Here is a 20273-nt window from a genome sequence, read left to right on the forward strand (position 1 = left end):
AGGGTGGGGGCTGTTACTTGCCATGACAGCCATGAAAATAACCTGTATTTGGGACTTCCGTAAGATTATTTCCATCTGGAGGTTTCTTGAGTGCTGCTGGGAGAGATGGCATTTGGGCAGAGCCCTTATAGGAATAATCAGGCTTTGGAAGGCTCTGTGGCTGAGGTCAGGGAATGAAGAAAGGAGCAACCTTTGTCATCAGCTCAGGGCAAGCCCGGAAGGAGAATGAGGTTTTACTGGGAAAATTATGGGTAGATGGTTGGGCTTCTTCTCAAGGGTTGGGAGGGTAAAAAACACTCCCAAGGCATTAAGGCGAAGGAATTATACTACAGGACATTATGGGAAGGATAGGTCAATAAAATTATTTTTGACCTTTATCCTCCGCCTTTCTGCAATTACTTCCCTGAGGAAACCAAGGGCCAGATAACCTGAAGTGCGAAAGTAACACGGCTTAGTAAGTGGCAGAACCACTCTAGAGTACAGACCCACTAATTCCATAGTAGGAACCAACCAGGCTGTCCGCTTTCTACCCACGTTGGAGACTCCAAGGCTCCGGTAGACTCCCAACTTGGGTGCGGGCTCCACCCAGAGGCCTCAACAGAGCCTATACGGACGGGAAGCAGAGTTAACAGACGCAGCCATCTTGCAATCAAGAGCCGAAGTGGGATAGCGTAGCCAGTCAGCGCGCGGTCAATTCTAGTCAAAGTTGCCAGTCACAGGCGGGGCAAGGTTGGATACCGCCCGTGATTGGGCAAAACGAAACCCTCTAAGCCTATCAAAGAGTACCATGTGGGCTTGACTCCAGAAGCGGATCCGACTCGTAGCCCGGGTTTTGCGTGTGGGAGGCAAGCGCAGCTCTGCTGTCGCCGCTTGGGGTCGGGAGAGGCGGAGCTCGGTGCTGCAACATGCAGTTTCGGCCGCCTGCATTCCGGGCCAAGAGGGGGCCGGGCCTGAGCTGACGGGCTGCCTTCGAGTCGAGTCAGCGTCACCGTCGAGCCTAAGTGAGGGGGCACGGGGAAGGGCCCAGGAGGGCTCTGGGGCTCTGGAGGGGGCTTCGCGAACGCGATCTGGGGCTCCTCTCGCCATGGGGGAGGTGGAGATCTCGGCCCGGGCCTACGTGAAGATGAGCCTGCACGCCGCCCGGTATCCACACGCCGCTGTCAACGGGCTATTGCTGGCGCCGGCGCCGCGGTCGGGAGAATGCCTGTGCCTCACCGACTGTGTGCCCCTGTTCCACAGCCACCTGGCCCTGTCTGTCATGCTGGATGTCGCACTCAACCAGGTGCCGCCGCCGGATGCCCACCGACCATCGCGAAATCCCCTAACACCCCTAGCCCAAGCCCATCCCCTGGTTTCTTGGCAGTAGTGCACACCCACAGGGCGGGCGGCACGATTTAGTTACTGATGGCCCCTTTCCCATGGCAGGTGGATGTGTGGGGCGCGCAGGCCGGGCTCGTAGTGGCAGGGTACTACCATGCCAATGCAGCTTTGGACGACCAGAGGTGAGTGGGGTTGCCAGAGGCAGAAGGCTAAGGGTTATGGGGTGGGGGTTGTCAAGAGAACCTCTCTTGGTCATTCCTTCCATCCTCCCTTCATCCAAGGCTTAGGCACTGTAAAGCAGGCACTAGCCTGCGTTCGCAGTGAGGAAATTAAAAGAAACGTATTTTTCTGGAGGAGCTAGGTGGGGGTGGGTAGGACAATATCAGGCTGACACCTGCTGTAACTGAGATGCCCTCAACCCCCACCCCGCCACTGCCCCAACAAGTGCTGAAAACACATAGGAAGCTCACCTGTAAACTTATATTTTTTTTAAAAAGGTTTCTTTTTATGTATACAGTTCACCATGTAATGACACAGGTTTGAACTACCTGGGGCCACAAACAGGCAATATTTTTTCACTGAATAAGTACTGCAGTACTACAGGACCCGAGGTTGGTTGAATTCCAATGTGGAATCCAGAATAGGGAAGGCCCACTGTAAAGTTATCTGCAGATTTTCAGCTGCTGGAGGCTCTGTGACCCTAACCCCATCGTTGTTCAAGGGTCAACTATATATAGAAAAAGCTATCTAGTTATAATCAAGTATTTGGATCAAACTATACTGTTTTGTAATTTGCTTTTCCCTCCTTAATAAATATCTGACATCTTTCCATCTCTACACTAATAGCTACCTTACCCTAATAGCTATATAGTACGAATATGGGTGTACCATAATTTATTTAATGCTTTAAACATTGAGGTTGTTTCCAATTGTTTTGTTATTACAGGCACTTTCCTATTAATATAGTAAATTCTTTATAAGTAGAATTTCTGGGTCAGCATATGTATCATATACAATATAAGTTTGGATGGTTATGCCAAATTACTCTCCAAAAAGACCATCTTAGATTTCCACTCTCACCAGCAGTGTCTGAGCACCTGTTTCCCACAGCACTCAAGCATCAGGCAGTCATGCATGAAGCATCAAGTAGGCCTGATGCCCCCAGGCCAGATACAGGGAAAGGCCATCGCTGCATCCATGTCTTTGAGACCTGGGAGGCCCAGCTCAGGTGGATGTGGTCTGCCCACAGTATGCTCCTCACACCTCTGATCTTCCCTCTAAACAGCCCTGGGCCCCTGGCCTTGAAAATCGCTGGGCGGATTGCTGAATTCTTCCCTGATGCTGTACTTATTATGGTGAGGCTTGGGTTTCGGAGTGGGGAGTTGGAAAGAAAGTAGGAAGGGGGAACCCTCGAAACCCTCACCAGCTCTTCCTTGTCCACACAGTTGGATAATCAGAAACTGGTGCCCCAGCCTCATGTGCCCCCAGTTATCGTCCTGGAGAACCATGGTCTCCGCTGGGTCCCCAAGGATAAGAACTTGTGAGTGCCCCACTCCTTCCACCTCTTCTTGGAAGCCCACAGCTCCTGAGCCTCCTCTGTTGTTGGTTCTGTTCCAAGGGTCCTTCTCTAGACCCTAACTTGGCCCCACTGCCTGCTGAGTTTGACCGCCATGGGGGTTATTATTTCAGAGTGATGTGGAGGGACTGGGAAGACTCACGGCAGATGGTGGGAGCATTACTAGAGGGCCGGGCCCATCAGCACCTTGTGGACTTTGACTGCCACCTTGACGACATCCGAGAGGACTGGACCAACCAGCAGCTCAACGCCCAAATCACCCAGTGGGTTGGTCCCACAAATGGAAATACCTGAGCCAGGGCCAGAGGGGAGGCTCAGGATCCAATAAAGAGACTTGGGCTGTTGGGCAATGGTATGGCTATATTTATTGTGCCTGGGAGGCAAGGTGAGGGAGAAACCAACAGGCAGAAGGTGGGGAAAGTCTGGAGTCCCCTGTAAAAGTCAGAAGGTCTCTGCTGGAGCCATCACAGAATGAGAGGAGGGTCTCAATAGATCATTCCCTTTGTTTCTCCCCTGGGCTTCTTGAGCTTCTCGAAGTTCTTCAGGATGATGTCATATAACACAGCCTATGGGGCCAGGGAGGAGTAGGAGTCAGCCACCAGCCCCCAGTGGCTCTGTACCCCATTTCTAGCCTTGTGGAGAGGTTGAACTTTGTAACCCTTCACCCCCAGCCTGCAGGGTCAGGGAGTGGGTGGCTTGGGAAAGCTGCCTTAGCCCACCCCCGCCCTCGCCTTCTCACATAAGCATTGCGGATCTCCATGACCATCAGCCGGATATCCCGGTACTCTGCCTCATCCAGCTCATGCACCAGTTGCCGATAATCACCCTGCAGGAGACTCGGATCAGGCCTAACTTCAAGGGTGTCCCTCCTCCCTTGCACCCAGACTGAGGCCTCACCTACCACGTGGGGCTGCTTGGCTGCTTTGGTTACAGCATCACCACGCTCAGAGAAATACCTGTGGGAAGTAGAAGGGTATGGAGCAGGAGGAGGAGGGAGCAGAGGCCTCAGTTTCTGCCAGAGGCAGAGCAGTGGGTAATGACTCACTTGGAAATTTGAGTGTGGAAGCCTTCCAGTTTGGTGTGAAGGGCAGTCATCAGCTCAAACACCTTCTCCTGGGGAAAGAAAGCAGGAGGCAAAGTGGAAAGCAGCAAGGACTGGAGAGAGAAGGATGGCAGAGGAGTGGGGCAGTGCTCTCACCTGGACAGCCACTCCAAAATTATTCCCATCCTCAATTCGAGGTATTTGCAGCTGCAACCAGGTGGTGACCTGGGAGGAGGGAATGGCAATGAAGCCCCATCAGTCCCAAACCCAATTCCAGTTTCCTGTCCTTTGTTTCCTTGCCCACAGTGAATGGGAGTGTGTCAGGTCTGTCCTGAATGCCATGGCCTGGAATTCTGGCTTTCCTTGCTGTGCCCTCTCCTGCTAAGACCTGGCTGGTGCCATGCCCAACTGGTAGGGACAAAGGAGGACAAAGAGTTTGATCTGAAGTGTGTGGATGGAAGTGGGAGGGCTCACCAGGTTGAGCTTCTCAATGACATCCTTGATCTCAGGCTTTACGCGCTGCAGGAGGACCACAATCTTCTCATTGCAGCTCACTGGGCCACATGGAGGACCTAGGAGGTGGGTACTGGGTCAGTCACATGACTGGGACTGTGCCAGGCAAGGAAAATGCATCCTTAGGGAGGAGCTCCTGGGAAGTGAGACACAGGTCCCTTCCACCATAGCGATACCTTTGTCTTCATCTTCCCCTTTCTTCTTTTCATCCTTGTCTTCCTTCTGCAGGGAAAGGGGGGCTCTTGGGAGTCAGGCCTGAGGCTGATTTTTCCCCAGGTTGGGTCCCTCCTCCCAGCTCTTCCCAGCTTGCCTCCTGCTGTTTCCTCCGCTCCTCCTTCTCTTTCTCCTTGACTGGATCAGGCACTGGGATGTCCAATGGGGCCTTCAGATTGCTCAGATTGGCTTCATTGAGAGCTGGCTCCTGGTGCAGGGTGGGAGAAGGGCTGGAGGCAGGGGCGAGCTCTCACCTCCTCACTCTCACAGCCGCTGAAGCTCTCCCTTTGGCCTCTACTCCCTGCCCAGCCCCAGTACCTTTAAAAATGCGTCCAACTCAGAAATCTTCTTGGGAAAATAGCTCCCGAGCAGGTTCTCTGTCTGTGTGTAGGGTAACGGTAAGGGAGGATGGGGGGTCAGAATCAACTTCCCTTCCTAGACAGTGAAGGAAGGGCTGCCGCCGCTGCCTAGCAAAGGAGGGCTGAGCAGCGGGCTTGGGGAGGGGTGGGGTGATTACCACGCAGGTCTTACCTTAGTACATAGGTCTTCACGGAACACATCCACCTGTGGGACACAGGTAGCCCTTCAGACATCTGGCTTCATGGCCAGTTTATTCGAGAACCCTTAGGGTTGGATGGGGTCTGACTCGGGTGGGGCGGGATTTGGGGAATAACATTCCTGGAGGTGAAGGGCAAAGGGTTCAAGTGGGAACAGATTACTCGGTGGGCAGTGGGAGGAGGGATGTAAGAGAGCTGCTGCGACTGGGGCAGGGTCGGAGTGCCCTGTGGAATGGGCGCGGGGCCTCCCATGGTGGCAGGGCAGGGCCCGAACCCCGTCTGTGTGTGGGCCGGGCCCCGGGCCAGCAGATTTCCCCTCCACGCCAGGGCTCCGCTTCACCTCACCCCGCTGAACCTCGGCCGCCTCGCCTCTCCTCCCGCAGGCAAACCTGGCGGGGCTCCCCGGGCTCAGGTGCTCTGGCACGGGGCCCACAAGTGTTCGGATGACTGACCCCTACTCGAGGGGCTGGGGGGCGGGTCACGGACTCTTTCAGCCTCTCGGAGGCATGTCTCCCTGATGGGCCCTTCCTCGAACCCGCAGCGCTCACCTTGGCTTGGGCTTCGGGCAGGACCCTGAGCGTGGCCATGGCCGGGGTAGGGGCCTAACGCCGCACGCGGAGCAAGGAGTGGGCACGGGGAAGGGAAAGTGAAAGCAGCGCTCGCTCCCCGCACGGCCTTCCTGGGTAGTGGGAGTGGAGGTACTAGAGGAGGCGGGGACAGACCAGAGAGAAGCGAGGAGCGGAGGAGTGCCGGGAGGCAGCCCAGCCGGGGCTCCCCCTAGAGTCGGAAAGGCGCCTTTCCGCCTCCCCGCATCCCTATCGCTGCCGGTCTTTCGATTCCCCGCCCACGACTCCGCCCACCTGCCCCACCCTCCCCGCCCTGCCCTTGACGCCCCGCCTCCCCGGCCCCCAGGCCGGGGTCCGCCTCTGGACTCCCCGCCCCTCCCGCCCCCTGCCCTAGATCTCCGGCTCTCTTCCCAGCGCCGCCTGGGACAGTGACTAGCCTTATCTGCCTCTCTTCTTTTCTGGGTGGTGAAGCAAGACTTGGCCTCCCTTCCTTTGCCCTGCCAGCGTGGACCCCTGGCTCCACGGGCATCGTCTGGCCCACGCAGTGACGTTCAGACTCTGGCATCATCCCATCACAGGACCCGGTCAGCTCTCTTAAGACCCTCGTGGATTCCATTCCTCTGTAACCCACTCACCATGCAGCAGCAGGATTCCACCTGGCTCTTGCTTAAAACTTTCTCAACTTCCTGTTGACCTTAGAATCCAAAGGACTTTCCTGGTCCAAAAGGCCTGTCTGGCACCTGTTCCCCTTCAACTTTGCTTTCCACTGTTTTCTCCCTCTTTTCAGTTATAAATACCTGGACTTTCCAGTTGTTTCTCAAACCTGCCAGCGTCATGTTCATTCCTACCTCAAGGTCTTTGCTCTCGCTAATCCGTTTGCCTGACACAACCCTGCCTCAGGATGTCATTCTGTTCTCAGCTTAGATATCACTTCTTCAGAAAGAACTCTGCTATAAAGTAGCTCCCTCCAAGTCTATTAGAAAGCAGCCTGTTTTAGTACCTTCATAGCACTATCTCTATGAAGTTAGTTTCTTTTTTGAGGATAGTGTGGTTTAGAGCAGGGGTTGGCAAACTTTTTCTGTCAAAGACCATATAGTAAATATTTTAGGCTTTGTAGTACCTGTAGCAACTACTCAACTCTGCCATTGTAGCAGGAAACCAGCAATATACTGAAATGAATTAGTGTGGCTAGTTACCCTAAAATTTTATTTATGGACAGTGGCATTTCAATTTCATGTAATTTTCACCTGTCATGAAATATTCTTGATTTTTTTTCAACCATTAAAAAATGTAAGATCATTTCTTTGCTCTCAGGCCATATAAACATTGGCCAGAGGAGGACTATTGCTTGCTGATCTCTGTTTTAGAGCACAAATAAAGGATCCATATTGCCTGGGTTAATAATTCTAGCTCCAATATTTACTAGTCGTGAAAAACTTACTTAACTCTGCACCTCCATTTTCACAAATGTACAGTGGGAACACTCCTACCTCATGGTGTTGTTGTGAGCGCTAAATATGTGAATTTATATAAAGAATTTATAGGTACTTAGAATGGTGCCTGACACAGAGTAAGCACAATAGTATTATTATTTGTGGGTTTATCATCAGGCAGTAACCCATGGGCCCCCAAAGAGCAAAAACTTTGTCTTATTCATGTGGCAAAGAACTATGCTTGGCTCAATGAACATCTTTTAAGAAAAGGAGCACATATAGACCCCTTTGGAAAGACAGGGTAGAAAGGGTGGCTGAGTAGCGTGCCCAAATAGAAAGGCCCCTGAGGATGGTGAGGGGGAATTCAGCGCTGGAGGCAGGAAAAACAAATCAACCAAGCTGGAGATGGAGCATCTGCTTAGTGGGAATGCTGCCCATCCCTGAGGACACTGTTACTTGCCCTGGCAGTGCCAGTCTTTGACATCAGAGCCCCAGATAGCTTGACGTCTGCAGAGACCAGGAGACTGAAAGGACAATGAGAGGGATAGGGGTCAAGCATAAGGACATTCAAGGTCAGTGACAGCAAGGAATGACTGGGGAACCCTGGCGACTATTATACTCTCTTCTTACCCTACCCACCCTTTATAGGTCCTGCCAACCCAGTGATGAGCAGAGCCGGAGCTGTGTCTGATGTGACTTTATTCCTTTCAGTTATGCTTGTGGCTGGAGTGGGGGCAAGGGAAGAGCCCATGGCCGGGGCTCCCTGGAGACCAGGGCTGATGATACCAGCTGCCATAGGTGAGGTACCAGGCAAAGGTACCCACCGCGGCCCCCACCACCTTGTGGGTATACTGGTGGAAATAGATGACGGTGCAGAGCAGCAAAAAGTTCCAGAGGCCCAGCAGCAGCACGTTGAGCAGGAAGACAAGGCGCAGTGGTGCGCCAGCAGGCAGCCCATGGGCCAGATACTTGGCGAACACTGCTGCTTCCTCGGCCATGAGCAGGCAGCAGAAGGTAAGCAGGAAGGTGTGGGAGGAGACCGTGTAGCCCCGCCACTGGTGGCCGGCTGCCAGGCAGCTGCGGCGATCCGGCAACTCGTGGAGCAGCAGGCCCTGGGGCAGAGGCTCGAAGCAAGAGCCGGTCAGGTCCTCGATGAGCAGGAAGGCCCGGCCGGCCCCCCGCCACACGGCTGCCCCCACCACCAGCCGGCTCAGGTGCCGGGCAGTCACTGCCACGCGCCGTGTAGCCAGGAAGACCACCAGCAGCACAAAGCCCCCCAGGAAGGTGCAGGTCCAGCCCCACGCCGAATTCACAAACTTTCTGTGGGCAGAAAAGAGGAAAGGCTATTGAGACCCCTCAGCCCCATCGCTCCCTTTCTGTGTGTTCCCATCCTGGCTCTGTCTCCAGTCACACCTATCATCCCCCTGTGGTTTTCTGTGCCCTCTACCCCCCCTTTCCCACAGCCACTTGAACTTGGCCATCTCCTTGGAGGTCCATTCAGTCTTCTAGAGTCCATGTTTCCTCTTCGGCCCTGCTCCTGTACCCCCACGGCTCTGTTCCCCTCCCCCGTCTGACTTTCTCCTCAACCTCCTAGTCTATTTTTAGTGTCCCACCCTGGCAGGAGGACAGAAACCTGGAGGGAGCCGGGATCCCAGAGCCCAGGGAGCCAGCGCCCCCAGCCTGGAGTGGACTCACATGTTGAAGAAGTTGCCGTGGCTGGCGAAGATGGTCCGCGGGTTGACGTGGAACTGCAGAAGGGGCCCAAAGATGACCACTGCTGCCAACCAGGCATGGTAGAGGCGCCGTAAGCAGGGGCTGCCCAGGAGGCGGGCAGCCTGTTCACTTCCAAAGTACAGCAAGGCAGAGGCCACCCAGAGCAGTACCCCGACCAGGCCACCCAGCAGGGCCCAGATCCGGGCCCTGGCCCCCTGCCCTGCCCCCACCACTGGCCCCCGGTCCATGTTCCCTCCCCTCCCCGCTAACCGCTTGCTCTGCTGAGCAGCTGAGGAGGGGCTGATGGGGCCCCCCCTGGACAAGGACAGGCAGTGACAGGTGTGGCAGACACAGGGCAGAGCCCTGTTGGCAGCTGGCAGGCGGGGGAGAGGGGCGGGGGGCAGTGAGGGGCCAGGGCTGAGGGTTGCCACGTCAGCAGGGTTCTCACTTTGGGTGTGTTTCCTGACAATGGCCGTGTTCCTTCCCTGGCAGTCCTATGTCCCTTGACTTTAGGTCCTATGTCTCTAGCTCCAGCCATGTTCATGTTTCAGGGCCACTCCTGAGGTTCAGGGCTGTTTTTGTCCACAGCTTGCTTGGGTCTGTTTGTCCCTATTTGGTCAGCCAAAGTCACCCCCACCCCACACAGGTTGGACTCTCAGAGCCCCAGAGATCAAGTTCATTCCCACGTGATAAGGGGTGGAAGAGACCCTTGGAGGAAAATCCCCAGTCTGGAGTCCATCAAATCCTTGGGGTTGTGCCCCTTAATTACCTTGGAGCTTGGCCACACATAGAATGTGGCCACCGAGGCTGGAGCCATAGGGCGGTGAGCAACTTACCCAAGGGAAGTCCCTGTTATTCATTCAGTAACTGTTTTGAGATCCCTATTTGTCTTCTCATTTCTCAAAATGAGATCTGAGAAATGGGATTTCAGAGGCTGCCTTTGTGGAGGCTCATGAAGTAGCTGAAAGGAATGAGCATGAAAGGGTACCTGGGTTCTGGCCCAACTCTGTGACTTTGAGAAAATAAACTAACCCTCCTCAGTGCCAGTATCTGCAAACTGACCAAGATGGATTAACCAATCAGGATCCTTCCAGATTCCACTGCCCATACCTTGACATACCATGTGCTCAGGGACTCTATACCTGAAGACCTCCAGAAGCACTCACACATTTTTAAGCTGACACAGAATTTTTCATTGTAATTTTAAATAGTTGCAAAGGACAAAATATCTAGTGTATTATATATACTTACTTTTCAAAAATAAAGCTATCTATATAACTCTCTCCCTGGTGGCTCAGACAGTAGAGAATCTGCCTACAATGAAGGAGACCAGGGTTTGATCCCTGGGTCGAGAAGATCCCCTGGAGAAGGAAATGGCTACCCACTCAGTGTTCTTGCCTGGAGAACGCCATGGACAGAGGAGACTGGTGGGGTACAGTCCATAGGGTTGCAGAGTTGGACACAACCACGCAACTAACACTTTCACTTTCACAACACTAGTAATTATATACCTCACCATTTTTCATTTTAAAAATGTGACAAGATCTTGACAGTCAGAAATTATATTTCCATTCTACTCTCCCTACAGAATTTATCCTAATATGTTTTCATGCCTGAAAATCTTTCATTGTTAAGTCTCTGCCAAAAAAAAAGAGTAGATGATTTGAAACAATTTTTACACATTTCCTGTGATAAGTTGAATTCTTCTGTATTGAATTTCCATATAAATTAGTACAAATTTCAAAACTGTTAGTAGCACAAAATATATTATTTGTACAACAAACCTTTCACACAGTTTCATAATAATACAATAAGATTGTATTGGAAATGCATCTCTTAATGAGAATAGATGGCCCTTGGGGCCTTGATTAAATGAGGATTTGAGGACACTACTCATTTTAGTTGGTGTCTCCTTCTAGCATCCTGGAGGTAAAACAGTTCTGGGTGAGATGGGTGGCATCTCTGGGTGTTAGGAGGTAGAGATAGGTATCATTTGTTAACTAAGCTTTGCAACAGGGAGTCCCTCCTGGGTGAAGAGGCAGAGAGGGGATGACCTGGGTGAAGAGGCAGAGAGGGGATGAAAGGAGCCAGTAGGGAAGAAGATCCGTGTGATAGTTTCATGCAGGTGGGTCAACTGGAGGAAAGAGATCACCTGGAGGCCAAGCATCTGGACAATTTATTCTTTTAAAAGTGTTTTGCTGTTGAACAGGTACATCTCTTAACCCCTTGCTGTGTCTCTAAGACCCCTTGGAGGTGTGCATTCCGGTTCCAGAACTGCCTTAGAGATAATGGGGAAGGTCAGGCCAAGCTGCTCCCCTACTGTCCACACCATGGGTCTGCCCTGAGGCATGGTGGCTGACCTCTGCATGCCTCCATTTCCTCACCTGGAAAAAAGGGTGCTGTGAGAATGGGTGAGGTCCTGAGTGTGAAGTGCCCAGATGGGGCCTGCCATCAGTGCCCACCAGGTGATCTCTGGCTCCAGGCTACTTCTCTCCATAGACTGGACCAGCTCCAGGGCAGAGCTGATGTGGGTGTTCCGGGTTTTCATCTAAAACGTGTTTACTTCCTATTATCTCAATTTCCACTTGCTGAGAAGTTTCTGAGGTCGGTGAGGGACTCCCTGTTGCAAAGCTGAGTTAACAAATGATTTTGGTATTCCCCTTCATCTTTGGGCATCAAAGCAGTGATTTCTCTAAGAGAGGAGCATATCTGAAAGCTTTGTTGAAACCATTTTCTTAAAGTGAGAGGATAAAAGATCTGCAACAGGATAAAGAGAGAGAGACAGACGGATCCTGAGCCAGGTTCCCACAGAGTTTATTGAGGGAGCCAAAGCCAGTGAGAGGACAAAGGAGTCCTACTTCAACATCCCTCCTTGAAGCTGCTGGCCTCTGGCATGATGGAACATTCTGGGAGGGGAGGACCTGCCCTGTGTGGGGCCACACAGAGCCTCTCACACCATAGCCTGCCCACCCCAAAGACCCAGATGCATGAGAGAGAAGACGTAATTCCCACTGTGGGAGGGTGCTTATCCATCCCCCTCTCCCTGAGGGGCTAGAGCTCTAGCCATTAGGACCTCTAGAACAAAGGCCAGCACTCCTGGCCCTCTGACTGACCAGTCTAATCCTCAATGTGAAGGCCTGGGCAATGGGCCTTGCTGATGGCACAGTTCAGACCTGGCCCCAGGTATCTACTCTAGGAGCTAACATTTAACATCCACACATGATTAAAAACACTCAGGACAGTTCTCCTGCTGATCAGATAATGGCAGTCCTGCCAGACCCCAGCCAGAGACAGAGGTCCAAGATGATTGGGTGTGAGCATGTGAGAGGACCACACTACCCCAAGGGGAGGATCTCCCAGGGGTCAGCTAGGGGCCCAAAGCCTGGGCTTCTGTTTCTCCCCAGCCAGTGCCAGTGAGTCCCCAAAGATCCCCCACAGGGGAGAGAGGGAGGAGAAGGTGGAGAGCTGGTGAAGAGGCTCACCCATGACTGGGCCTGGAGGTCAGATCTACTGGGGCGAGGAAAAGGCTGTAGAGGGGTGGGACATTGGGGCAGGGGTGCTGGGGTGCTCCTCTGACTCTGGCATGTCATCCTGGAAGTACTCAGCCTGGCGGTACTGCCACAGACGCAGATTCCCGTCCCACTGCAGGGTAGAAGGTGGCAAGCAGTCAGGGGACGCTGCCCTCACCCGGTCCCAGACACACACTGGCCTCCCTTACTCTAGCATCCTCACCGAACTGCTGACAATCTTCTCCTCAAAGGGATGCCAGCTGACGTCACGCACGCAGGCCTTGTGGCTGGTGAGCTTCTTCACGATGTGGCCACTGAGGAGGTCGTACACTGTCCGGGGAAGGCCAGAGTGGAGAAGGGCAGCCAGAAGACCTTCCAGCCATCCCTCATCTCTCCCTGCCTCTCAGGCAACTTCCCACCTTCCCAGAGGAGCAAAGCCCACATCTGGGGATGCTGTTAGTTTCTTTTCTCTACCTCAGGTTGGCAGTATGATCCAGCAGAGCTTGGGTATCTCTGGGCCTTAGCTAAATGTTACAGGGTCTACAGTTAAGAAAATGAAATGTGGCTTTAAAGCAGCAATTTTCTTGAAAGCTCACAAGATATGGGAGACACCACAAAGGTGAACACGGGGCTGTCTCCATAGACTTGTGAACCTGCTGCTCCTCTTCTGGACTCAGGTGCACCTTTCTCTCTCCTTGGATAGGCCTTCATCTCAGCACCTCCCTAAGTCTATCTTAGGCTCTGTCTTAGGGTCCTTCCATCTGTGTCTGTTTCTTTTCATGCATTCCTTCTGCTTCAGTGGCTGTACATCTTTTATGACTTGCTGCTTTTTGGGTCATTCTTTCTGTCTCTGTTCCCTCCTACCTTTCATCTGTAATCTCTTCCCTGACTGATTAAAAAACAGAACCGTGTATATTTTTGGTGATCTAGTATATTTACTGACTAGAATTCTGTGTTCCTTTCTTAATTTAAAATGCTAATGAATAGAATGTTTTCTCTTTCTCTAAGCCGCCCACTTCAGGCTAAATGAAATTTCATTATAGTTCTCACTAGATTTCTTAAGGTGTTCACTGGTGGTTACAGGTAGAATGCCAGGGGAACATTCCTGCCCTTCCTGAGACCCCCTAGTCTGACACAGTCCTTACCGACCACTTTGCCAGTGGAACAGCCACTGTAGATGAACTGCTGGCCAGTGCTGTGGGTGGGGGAGAATCGGCAACGGATGAGGGTGTGCAGCACCCCGTGGCCCCGGTAGGTCATCAAGGAGCTGTCCCCTGGGAGCTTCAGCTTCCGCCAGGCTGGGGAGGGATGCAGGGCAAACCCTGGGTTAGGGAGTCTGGATTCTCCTGTATCACGGGTCTCAGCAAACGCTGATGCTCACAGTCATCTTTCCAATCCACAACTGGTGTCTTTTTCTCCACCAAGCAGTCAGCTGATATACGCCAGTATGGCTCTGCTGATTGTCAAGATGCTGTAGTACTTTGGTATCCATTGGCTTGGAGTGAGTGTTCCCCAGTTCCCACATTGGTAACCCCTGACTTTCCCATGGTTCGGCAAACAAAGAGTTAATGCCTGGCAAGGGGGAGTCAGGAGAGGGGTCCCAGCTCCACCCACCATGCCCATCCTGGGCCTTACCACAGGTTAAATATTTAAACTACCACTCCTGACTCTTCACTTGCCAGATCTCAGGTTCTACTTCCGCTCTCACCTTTTTTGGGCACCTGCTGCCAGCGGTAGTCCCAGTTTTGCTGTGTGGCAGCCTGGCGAGAGGCTTCCATGCCTTCCCGGCTAGAAAAACGTCGGATATCCCAGAGCTTGATGGTCTGGTCTTTGGAGTTGGAGATGAGATATCGGGCATCACCCTGTGAATCCCAGGATGGATAAGGAGGATCAGATCTCCCCTCTCTCAGTTGAGGGGTATGAACACAGGCTGCTCTCTGGTCGCCTCTTTCTTCACCCAGGTGGGCCTCGCCATTGGTTTCCTACCAAGGGCCACACAAACTGGCTAGGTTTCCCCTTCTTTGTCTAGCACACTGGCTGGCTCTTGTTCTACCTTGGATCAGATCGTCTATGTTTCTTGTACAGAAAGCCCTGCTCCTTGTGGAATGGTGACGATCTTGCAAACTGTGGCTAAAGGAGGAGCTTGGCGAGTTGCCACACCTGTTTGCTTTGATACCACAACTCAGTCGCCTGGCTGTGCGGTCCTGCCTCTGCACCCACCTTACTGTCAATGAAAGTGATGCCGTCCTGGTGTCCGGCGAGTGCGCCTACAGGCTTGGGGTCATCCTCCCTCATGGTGCGTCGATCCCACACTTTGCAGATGGCATCATCACCCCCGGAGAACAGGATTTGGGAGCTGACGTCAGCAAAGGCCACTGCATTCACATCATCCTCATGGGACTCAATCTAGGGGAGAAAGGGGCCAGTATGTTTACAACCTCTTTCTAGGTCTTCCAACAAGCCAAGGACCAGGAGGCAGAGGTTTGAAATCTTGGGAGCAATACCTGAAGGGTCCGCCGGTTCTGTTCTCGATCAAAGACGTACAGGCAGCCATCATTGGCCCTGAAGGGGAGGGGATAAAGAGGGCTCTGGAGCCAGGAACGAGAGGACCCATGCTACGTGTGCTCTGGAGACACTGTGTCTCAAAGTCCTGCTAAGAGGCAAGCCCTTGTGTCTTCTTATACAGGAGGTGGGAGAAGAGTTGGCTGTGACCTCCCATCTCATGCTGGGGAAATGGTGCTTGAGAAGTGAAGCCACTCATAAATCTTGGCCCTGGAGAAGCCCTGGTTGTTCTCCATGGCTGCCTGGGTACGGGTATCTGCTGTAGTCTCTGTAATGGTAGAGCCTATTTCTGGGAGAATTTCTATCTCATTAAGTTCTGGAGGCATCCCCACAAACACTCACCCTCCTAGCACTTCCCGTCCATCTGAGGAGACAGTGATGGAGAACACAGCGAAGCGACGTTCATCTGGCCTGAAAAGAGACAGAGAGGAGCTGCATTAAGTGGACTTCCCTTTAGCCCTGGTTAATCTACACAGAATGTGATGAGGGCCATGAGGCACACTGCTGAGGGGAAAAGAAATCCCACCAGCACACATGCCAGAATGTGGGGCACCTCAGTGAGGAACCGAGAAGAATCCTGCAGCCATCTATTTTATCCTGGTCCTCTGGCTGACAGGCTGGATGGTTCCCTCCCAGGAGTCCATACAGAGAAACTTGCAACCAGTGTACTTTCCCCTCTAAGCAGGAGTTCCAGTTCAAGAGGTGTGCTCCTAGAGAGCCTTTCTTGAGTAGTTTCTGATGAGTCTGACCAGGAAGGGAAGCCAGTACCTTAGATCCAGGGCAGTGTGTGTGTCTCCCTCCCCGTAGATGTTGCAGATATGAACTAAGAGAAGCAAGAGAAACAAGAATCTTTCAGGGATGAGGTAAGGAGGGTAGAGCCAGGGAAGAGATAGAACAAATGGGAAGGAAGTTGGACCTGGGGAGTAATTTGTCCAGGAAAAGGCATGGAGTCATGGCACAGAGGAGATGGATGTTTGGAGACCTCAGGTCCCCAGCTGGAGAGAACATGGAGGTCTGGGGCACACTCACTGTAATCAGACCAGCTGGAGTAAAGGAAATGGTTCCCATCGGGGGTGAAGGCCACATCCAAGACGCTCCAGCCGACATCCCGGGCCTTGATGCTCTTGAATTTACGAAAGCGGCCATACCGGCAGTCATATAGTCGGATTGTCTGGTCTGTGTGAGTGGCGATCAGGCAGAATTAGAAAACAGCCTCCTGGAATCCTCCCTAGATCAGACCTCTCTCACTCACCACTGATCTGTGGAATCTTCCCTTGATCATGGGACAACTCATGTGTTCTAGCTAAGCATCCTTAAGCCAGGGTCTGAGCTCCCTGGATCTGGGGCTTTCTAGCATCAGTCAGAGGGAACATCTCTTGTTCTAAGGCAGTTGGTAGGACTAGGGTATGGTACCTTGACAAGCAGACATGAAGATTTGACCATCTTTACTGTAGATGCCACAGAAAGCCTTCTGAGAGTAGGTATCGGTGAAGCCCAGATTGTTGGGCAAGAAGCTGGGGAAGCAGAAAGTGAGGGTAAGAGGAGCTCAGGATGGCTCCTGTCCCAGTTAGCAGCATCCTAACAGAGCTGGATGTGAGTACAAGGGCATTCTTTCCGGCTTTGGGTATAAGCCTTTGTCTTTGATTCATTCTATCATCCTCTCAATTGCTATCCTTTTCCACTTTGCTCACTCTCAAAGCCTCAACCCCACATAACCTAACTTTAATATCCCTGAGAATCCTTTAACACTCATCCCTTCAAAGTTTAAGAAAGTTTAGACTTATCTGGCCCTTGGAATCTCTCCACCAAGCCCCATACTCACTGAGACATCACTCGAGACTGTTCTCCAAGGGAGAAGCTTCCCTGGTGGCAGAGGCCCCGTTCTCTCTAAAGGAAGGGATTGGGGAATATTGCTAGCAGAAACAGAGGGCCACCTCAGCCACACCAAGCCCCCTCCTCCAAAAATATTTCTCTTGCTACAGGAACAAACCCAGTACACAGTAATATGTCCCACCAAATGCCCATTCAGGCTGGTTGAGAGCTCTCCAGCTCCAGCACTTGAGGCTTCCTTGGAAAGCTTACTTCCCTCTTCTCTGGGATTGTGGCTTCTGGCTGCACTGATAGGCCTGCTGCCAGACTGGCTGGATAAGGAGAGGCCTACCTGGTGCAGCATTTGAGGAAAGCTGAGCTCCCGGGCTGCCCGCCTAAGCCCCAGCCGCCCCGTGGCCAATTCCACTTGTGTCTTGATCTCACTGCATTCCAGCTCCCGGGTGTCAGGGGTTGCATCCACTGTGAGCACCAAAGAAAAGTTTTATCCTAGGTCTTTTCCAGCCCCAGCGGACAGTTAGCAAGGCTGTGCTCAGCCTTCCCAATGTGGCTGAATATACTGGGGCTGCAAAGACTCCCTCATTCCCTGAATTATCTCATCTTTTTCTTTCAATTTTTGCCAAAATTAATTTTTTTTTAAGTTTTATAGTGGAAATCCTTTGATGTTAGGGTCTCTGTCTGCCTTTCCTCTTACCCGGTGGGTTGTATCGGTCTCCAAGACGACCATCCCAGGCACTGTCATGCTCTTCCTCTGAGTCCGAGAGGGCCTGGATGAGCTGCAAATTTGCTGCACCTCCTCCCTGCACCAACCTCACTTGGCCTCTGTGGAGAGAGCCCTCGTGATAAAAGGGAGGATCCCTTCCCCAGACCAACCAAATTCAGAGTCAATGGTTATGTAGTTTATAGACCACCTTGTCCTCAAACCCTTGTACTGTCCCCATGTTGAGGTTTGAGGCTGACTAGACCCTGGCTGTTATTTTGTCTCCTATAAGACACATCAGGAAGCTAATTTTCACTCTTACAAGAGAAGTAGAAAACCCCAGCATTGCATGGATGTTGACTGATCTACTGAGTTGATTTCCCAGAGAGTTAAAAATTCTGAGAGCATTTCCTTCTGAATCTCTGCCCAAGGAGTCTAGCATAGGACATGGTTTTCTGAAGGGATTCCCAAGCCTGTCTTCTCCCTCAAGGAGCCATAGCTAAGAACCAAAACCAGTTGCACCCCCTTTCCAGTCAATTCCTGGTGGTCACTTCCCTCAAAGCATTCTTTTTTCAGGAACAGGATTAGAGTTAGGTTAATTTAAACTTGTTTTTCAAGTAAATCCACACGGACTCATATCATGTGTCAATGACTTCACTTAAATTCAATACCCTCTTCCTCAACTCTTTTCTTCACCCCTCATAGCGCTTCCTTCCCACCAGGGCACCCCTCCCTCTTTTTTTTTTTTTTACTTACTTGGAAAATAGGTTACATGTGTGTAGACATAGCTAGACTCCCTTGAATAGTCCCCTCAACACAAGAGCAAATCATCCTGTTGGCCCTGCCTAGGGGAGGGCTGCCAGTGTCCAGCAGGGAAGGCTGTTCTGCTCAAACAGAACAGCTGTCCTGGGCTGATCCCATTCCTTATTCTCTGTAACTTCCCTGACTGGAGCTGGTATCAAGGGACTGTGGTGGTGCCTGGTGGGGACACACCAAGGGGTAAGTTACCTGCGTAGGAGATAGGCCAGTACCTGGGCCAGATCCACATCTTCATCCTCCTCTTCCTCCTCCTCACTCCTGCGCAGGCCAGCCCCTCTTCGGGGCAAGCCCTCGGAGGGGTCTCCGGACCCAGTTCCTGCACTGCTACTGTTCCGTGATCCCATCTTCTGGTCACAGCATCCTTTAAGTCCTGTGTGGGGACTCCTCCTGTCACCTCCTTGGGTTTGGTGAAAGCAAAGCCTGCTCTAGAAACACCAGAGTTTCCTGAGATCGATAGTAGCTATCTCTAGGAGGGCGAGCCTTCCTAGGTATTGAGATCCCTTCTCCTCAACCTGTAACAACTCCCAAGGCTTCGGGAACACAAACCTTTCCCAATCCTGTGAAGCAAAATAAGCAGAGTGAAACCTAGGGCGTGACCCTAGCTCACAAGTGAAAATTCTTTGAACAGGAATTCCTCAGTTTTCCATCTCAAACTCACCTATCAAAGTCCCTGGGGTGGGGGTGGATTCCCAGGTAACCTCTCTGGCGAACCAATCAAAACCCCTCGCGGAAGGAAAGGCGCCTTATTAGCTTACCCCATCTAGCCAATCAGAAGCCTTAGAACTCAGAGACCCCCTCGACGCCCCCCTTGCCGGCCAATTAGAGCACTCCCTTGCGAAAGCCGGTGGCAGCAACAACCAATGAGGTTAAAATTCGGCCTAACACCCCCCCCCTTCCTTGCCTCACGCCCACGTGGTGTTCCGGGGGTGTGTACGCTAAGCGGGGGCAGTCAGGGAGGAAGCCGAGAAGCACCTCCCACATAGCCTGCGGTTACCGCCACGCGCGAGACCACCCACCAGCGAGAAGCAGTCGCAGGACCAGCAGCGGCGCGAGGCCTTGTTTACACGGACTGCCACCGCAGCGTCGGCTAACCGCTTCTCCGTCACGCGCCGCCTTCGTCACGCATCTCCCCGCTCCGCGACCGGCGGATTACGGACGTCACGCGACACTCCTGATGGCCCAGCCCTCTTGGCCAGCTTACTGGACAGCTGAGCGCGGTGATTGACAGACGGGCGGGAGAAAGTGCGCGAGGGGTTTGAGGGGAGGAGAAAGCGCGCGACCCAGTAGGGGCGACCGCTCCTTGTGGGAGGAGTATGTAGGGAACCGGCGCTTCCTGACTATGAGACGACGGAACTAGACTTGATGGGCGAGGGGCGGGGCTTACAAAAGACGTTGGCGTGCTTCCGTGGGGTGTCTTAGCAAGGGATACAATTTGCTGTCGGTCCCTTGGGTTAATTTGGCTTCGCACTTTTCAGACGACCTCTAAGGACCTACTCTTTCCTCCCCTTTTGCCCTTTCGGCTCTAGCCTTTCTCTTTTCGCCGTCTGCTGCTACTGCCGTCCCTGCCCTAAGGGGTGCCCGGCGCCTTTGGGACGTGTTCACGTCATAGGCCCTCAAACCCTCCCTTCCGGGCTTAGCTTCCGGAAGCCTTGTTCTTGTAGGGTTTGCCGTTTCTAGACCTCCTGTTAGCAGCTTTGGCAACTTTTTAGGTCACCCCTGGCGGTCTTTGCTGACGTTCCCTAACACAGTCGCGGGTCTCCTTTGGCCTTACTTTTTTTTTTTCAGAGCAACAAAAATAAAAGCTTTTATTTGTTCATTTGAATATAAAACAGGCGTTATCACAGATGTACAAAGCTTACTGGTGGTTTAACATACGAGAAGGTTGCTGTCCTTTGCACATAAAAAATTTGTTTGTTTGGCCTT

At 52.4% G+C, this 20273-nt stretch overlaps 4 protein-coding genes and 1 long non-coding RNA gene across 20 annotated transcripts; 2 read left to right on the plus strand and 3 right to left on the minus strand.

Annotated features, from left to right (window-relative positions):
• Positions 1-872: 872 nt before the first annotated feature.
• On the plus strand, positions 873-3246 carry EMC9 (ER membrane protein complex subunit 9). The gene is made up of 5 exons (XM_081506456.1): positions 873-1282; positions 1426-1502; positions 2606-2675; positions 2766-2860; positions 3010-3246. The coding sequence occupies exons 1-5, from the start codon at positions 1085-1087 to the stop codon at positions 3188-3190; spliced, it is 621 nt and encodes a 206-aa protein (XP_081362582.1). The 5' UTR covers positions 873-1084; the 3' UTR covers positions 3191-3246.
• PSME1 (proteasome activator subunit 1) lies at positions 3237-5891 on the minus strand. 2 transcript variants are annotated; one of them, XM_081506454.1, is made up of 11 exons: positions 5770-5891; positions 5196-5228; positions 4983-5045; positions 4762-4872; positions 4628-4673; positions 4413-4510; positions 4095-4163; positions 3942-4009; positions 3798-3852; positions 3636-3722; positions 3237-3462 (listed from the first exon to the last, which is right to left on the minus strand). In XM_081506454.1, exons 1-11 carry the CDS (start codon positions 5806-5808, stop codon positions 3382-3384), a joined length of 750 nt encoding a protein of 249 aa, XP_081362580.1. In that variant the 5' UTR covers positions 5809-5891; the 3' UTR covers positions 3237-3381. The 2 variants fall into 2 exon arrangements, with proteins under 2 accessions (XP_081362580.1, XP_081362581.1); XM_081506455.1 differs by having other exon boundaries at positions 3628-3722.
• A 1808-nt stretch (positions 5892-7699) lies between these two features.
• On the plus strand, positions 7700-10825 carry LOC145512559 (uncharacterized). Its single transcript, XR_014058607.1, has 3 exons — positions 7700-7792; positions 7932-8234; positions 8842-10825. It is a non-coding gene; the product is annotated as an uncharacterized LOC145512559 (long non-coding RNA).
• FITM1 (fat storage inducing transmembrane protein 1) lies at positions 7903-9213 on the minus strand. Its single transcript, XM_081506475.1, has 2 exons — positions 8916-9213; positions 7903-8540 (listed from the first exon to the last, which is right to left on the minus strand). The coding sequence occupies exons 1-2, from the start codon at positions 9179-9181 to the stop codon at positions 7928-7930; spliced, it is 879 nt and encodes a 292-aa protein (XP_081362601.1). The 5' UTR covers positions 9182-9213; the 3' UTR covers positions 7903-7927.
• Positions 10826-11086: 261 nt separating the features above from the next.
• DCAF11 (DDB1 and CUL4 associated factor 11) lies at positions 11087-19658 on the minus strand. 15 transcript variants are annotated; one of them, XM_081506462.1, is made up of 16 exons: positions 19367-19658; positions 18540-18720; positions 17526-17653; positions 17166-17293; positions 16827-16891; positions 16418-16518; positions 16034-16180; positions 15773-15827; positions 15347-15415; positions 14947-15004; positions 14663-14848; positions 14151-14304; positions 13588-13740; positions 12666-12772; positions 12416-12575; positions 11087-11317 (listed from the first exon to the last, which is right to left on the minus strand). In XM_081506462.1, the coding sequence occupies exons 2-15, from the start codon at positions 18692-18694 to the stop codon at positions 12441-12443; spliced, it is 1641 nt and encodes a 546-aa protein (XP_081362588.1). In that variant the 5' UTR covers positions 18695-18720; positions 19367-19658; the 3' UTR covers positions 11087-11317; positions 12416-12440. The 15 variants fall into 15 exon arrangements, with proteins under 15 accessions (XP_081362588.1, XP_081362589.1, XP_081362598.1 ...); XM_081506463.1 differs by having other exon boundaries at positions 11087-11690; XM_081506472.1 differs by having other exon boundaries at positions 18563-18747.
• Positions 19659-20273: the final 615 nt, after the last annotated feature.

Source organism: Giraffa tippelskirchi, chromosome 7, assembly GCF_054371585.1.
Source record: "Giraffa tippelskirchi isolate mGirTip1 chromosome 7, T2T-mGirTip1v1.2.pri, whole genome shotgun sequence".
NCBI classification, from domain to species: Eukaryota; Metazoa; Chordata; class Mammalia; order Artiodactyla; family Giraffidae; genus Giraffa; species Giraffa tippelskirchi.

Bases quoted from the DNA above. Each gene is read 5' to 3' on its own strand.
- EMC9 (XM_081506456.1), top strand. From the start codon at position 1,085: ATGGGGGAGGTGGAGATCTCGGCCCGGGCCTACGTGAAGATGAGCCTG. The intron at 1,503-2,605 runs GTGAGTGGGGTT...CCCTCTAAACAG, and splicing joins GCAGCTTTGGACGACCAGAG to CCCTGGGCCCCTGGCCTTGA. The intron at 2,861-3,009 runs GTGAGTGCCCCA...TTATTATTTCAG, and splicing joins GTCCCCAAGGATAAGAACTT to AGTGATGTGGAGGGACTGGG.
- PSME1 (XM_081506454.1), bottom strand. From the start codon at position 5,808: ATGGCCACGCTCAGGGTCCTGCCCGAAGCCCAAGCCAAG. The intron at 5,229-5,769 runs GTGAGCGCTGCG...TGTGTCCCACAG, and splicing joins TGCCCGAAGCCCAAGCCAAG to GTGGATGTGTTCCGTGAAGA. The intron at 3,723-3,797 runs GTAGGTGAGGCC...AGTCTCCTGCAG, and splicing joins CAGCCAAGCAGCCCCACGTG to GGTGATTATCGGCAACTGGT.
- FITM1 (XM_081506475.1), bottom strand. From the start codon at position 9,181: ATGGACCGGGGGCCAGTGGTGGGGGCAGGGCAGGGGGCCAGGGCCCGG. The intron at 8,541-8,915 runs GTGAGTCCACTC...TTCTGCCCACAG, and splicing joins CACGGCAACTTCTTCAACAT to AAAGTTTGTGAATTCGGCGT.
- DCAF11 (XM_081506461.1), bottom strand. From the start codon at position 19,331: ATGTGGGAGGTGCTTCTCGGCTTCCTCCCTGACTGCCCCCGCTTAGCG. The intron at 17,294-17,525 runs GTAAGAGGAAAG...TGGTGCTCACAG, and splicing joins AGACCGATACAACCCACCGG to TGGATGCAACCCCTGACACC. The intron at 16,181-16,417 runs GTACCATACCCT...CCACTCACACAG, and splicing joins CTTCATGTCTGCTTGTCAAG to ACCAGACAATCCGACTATAT.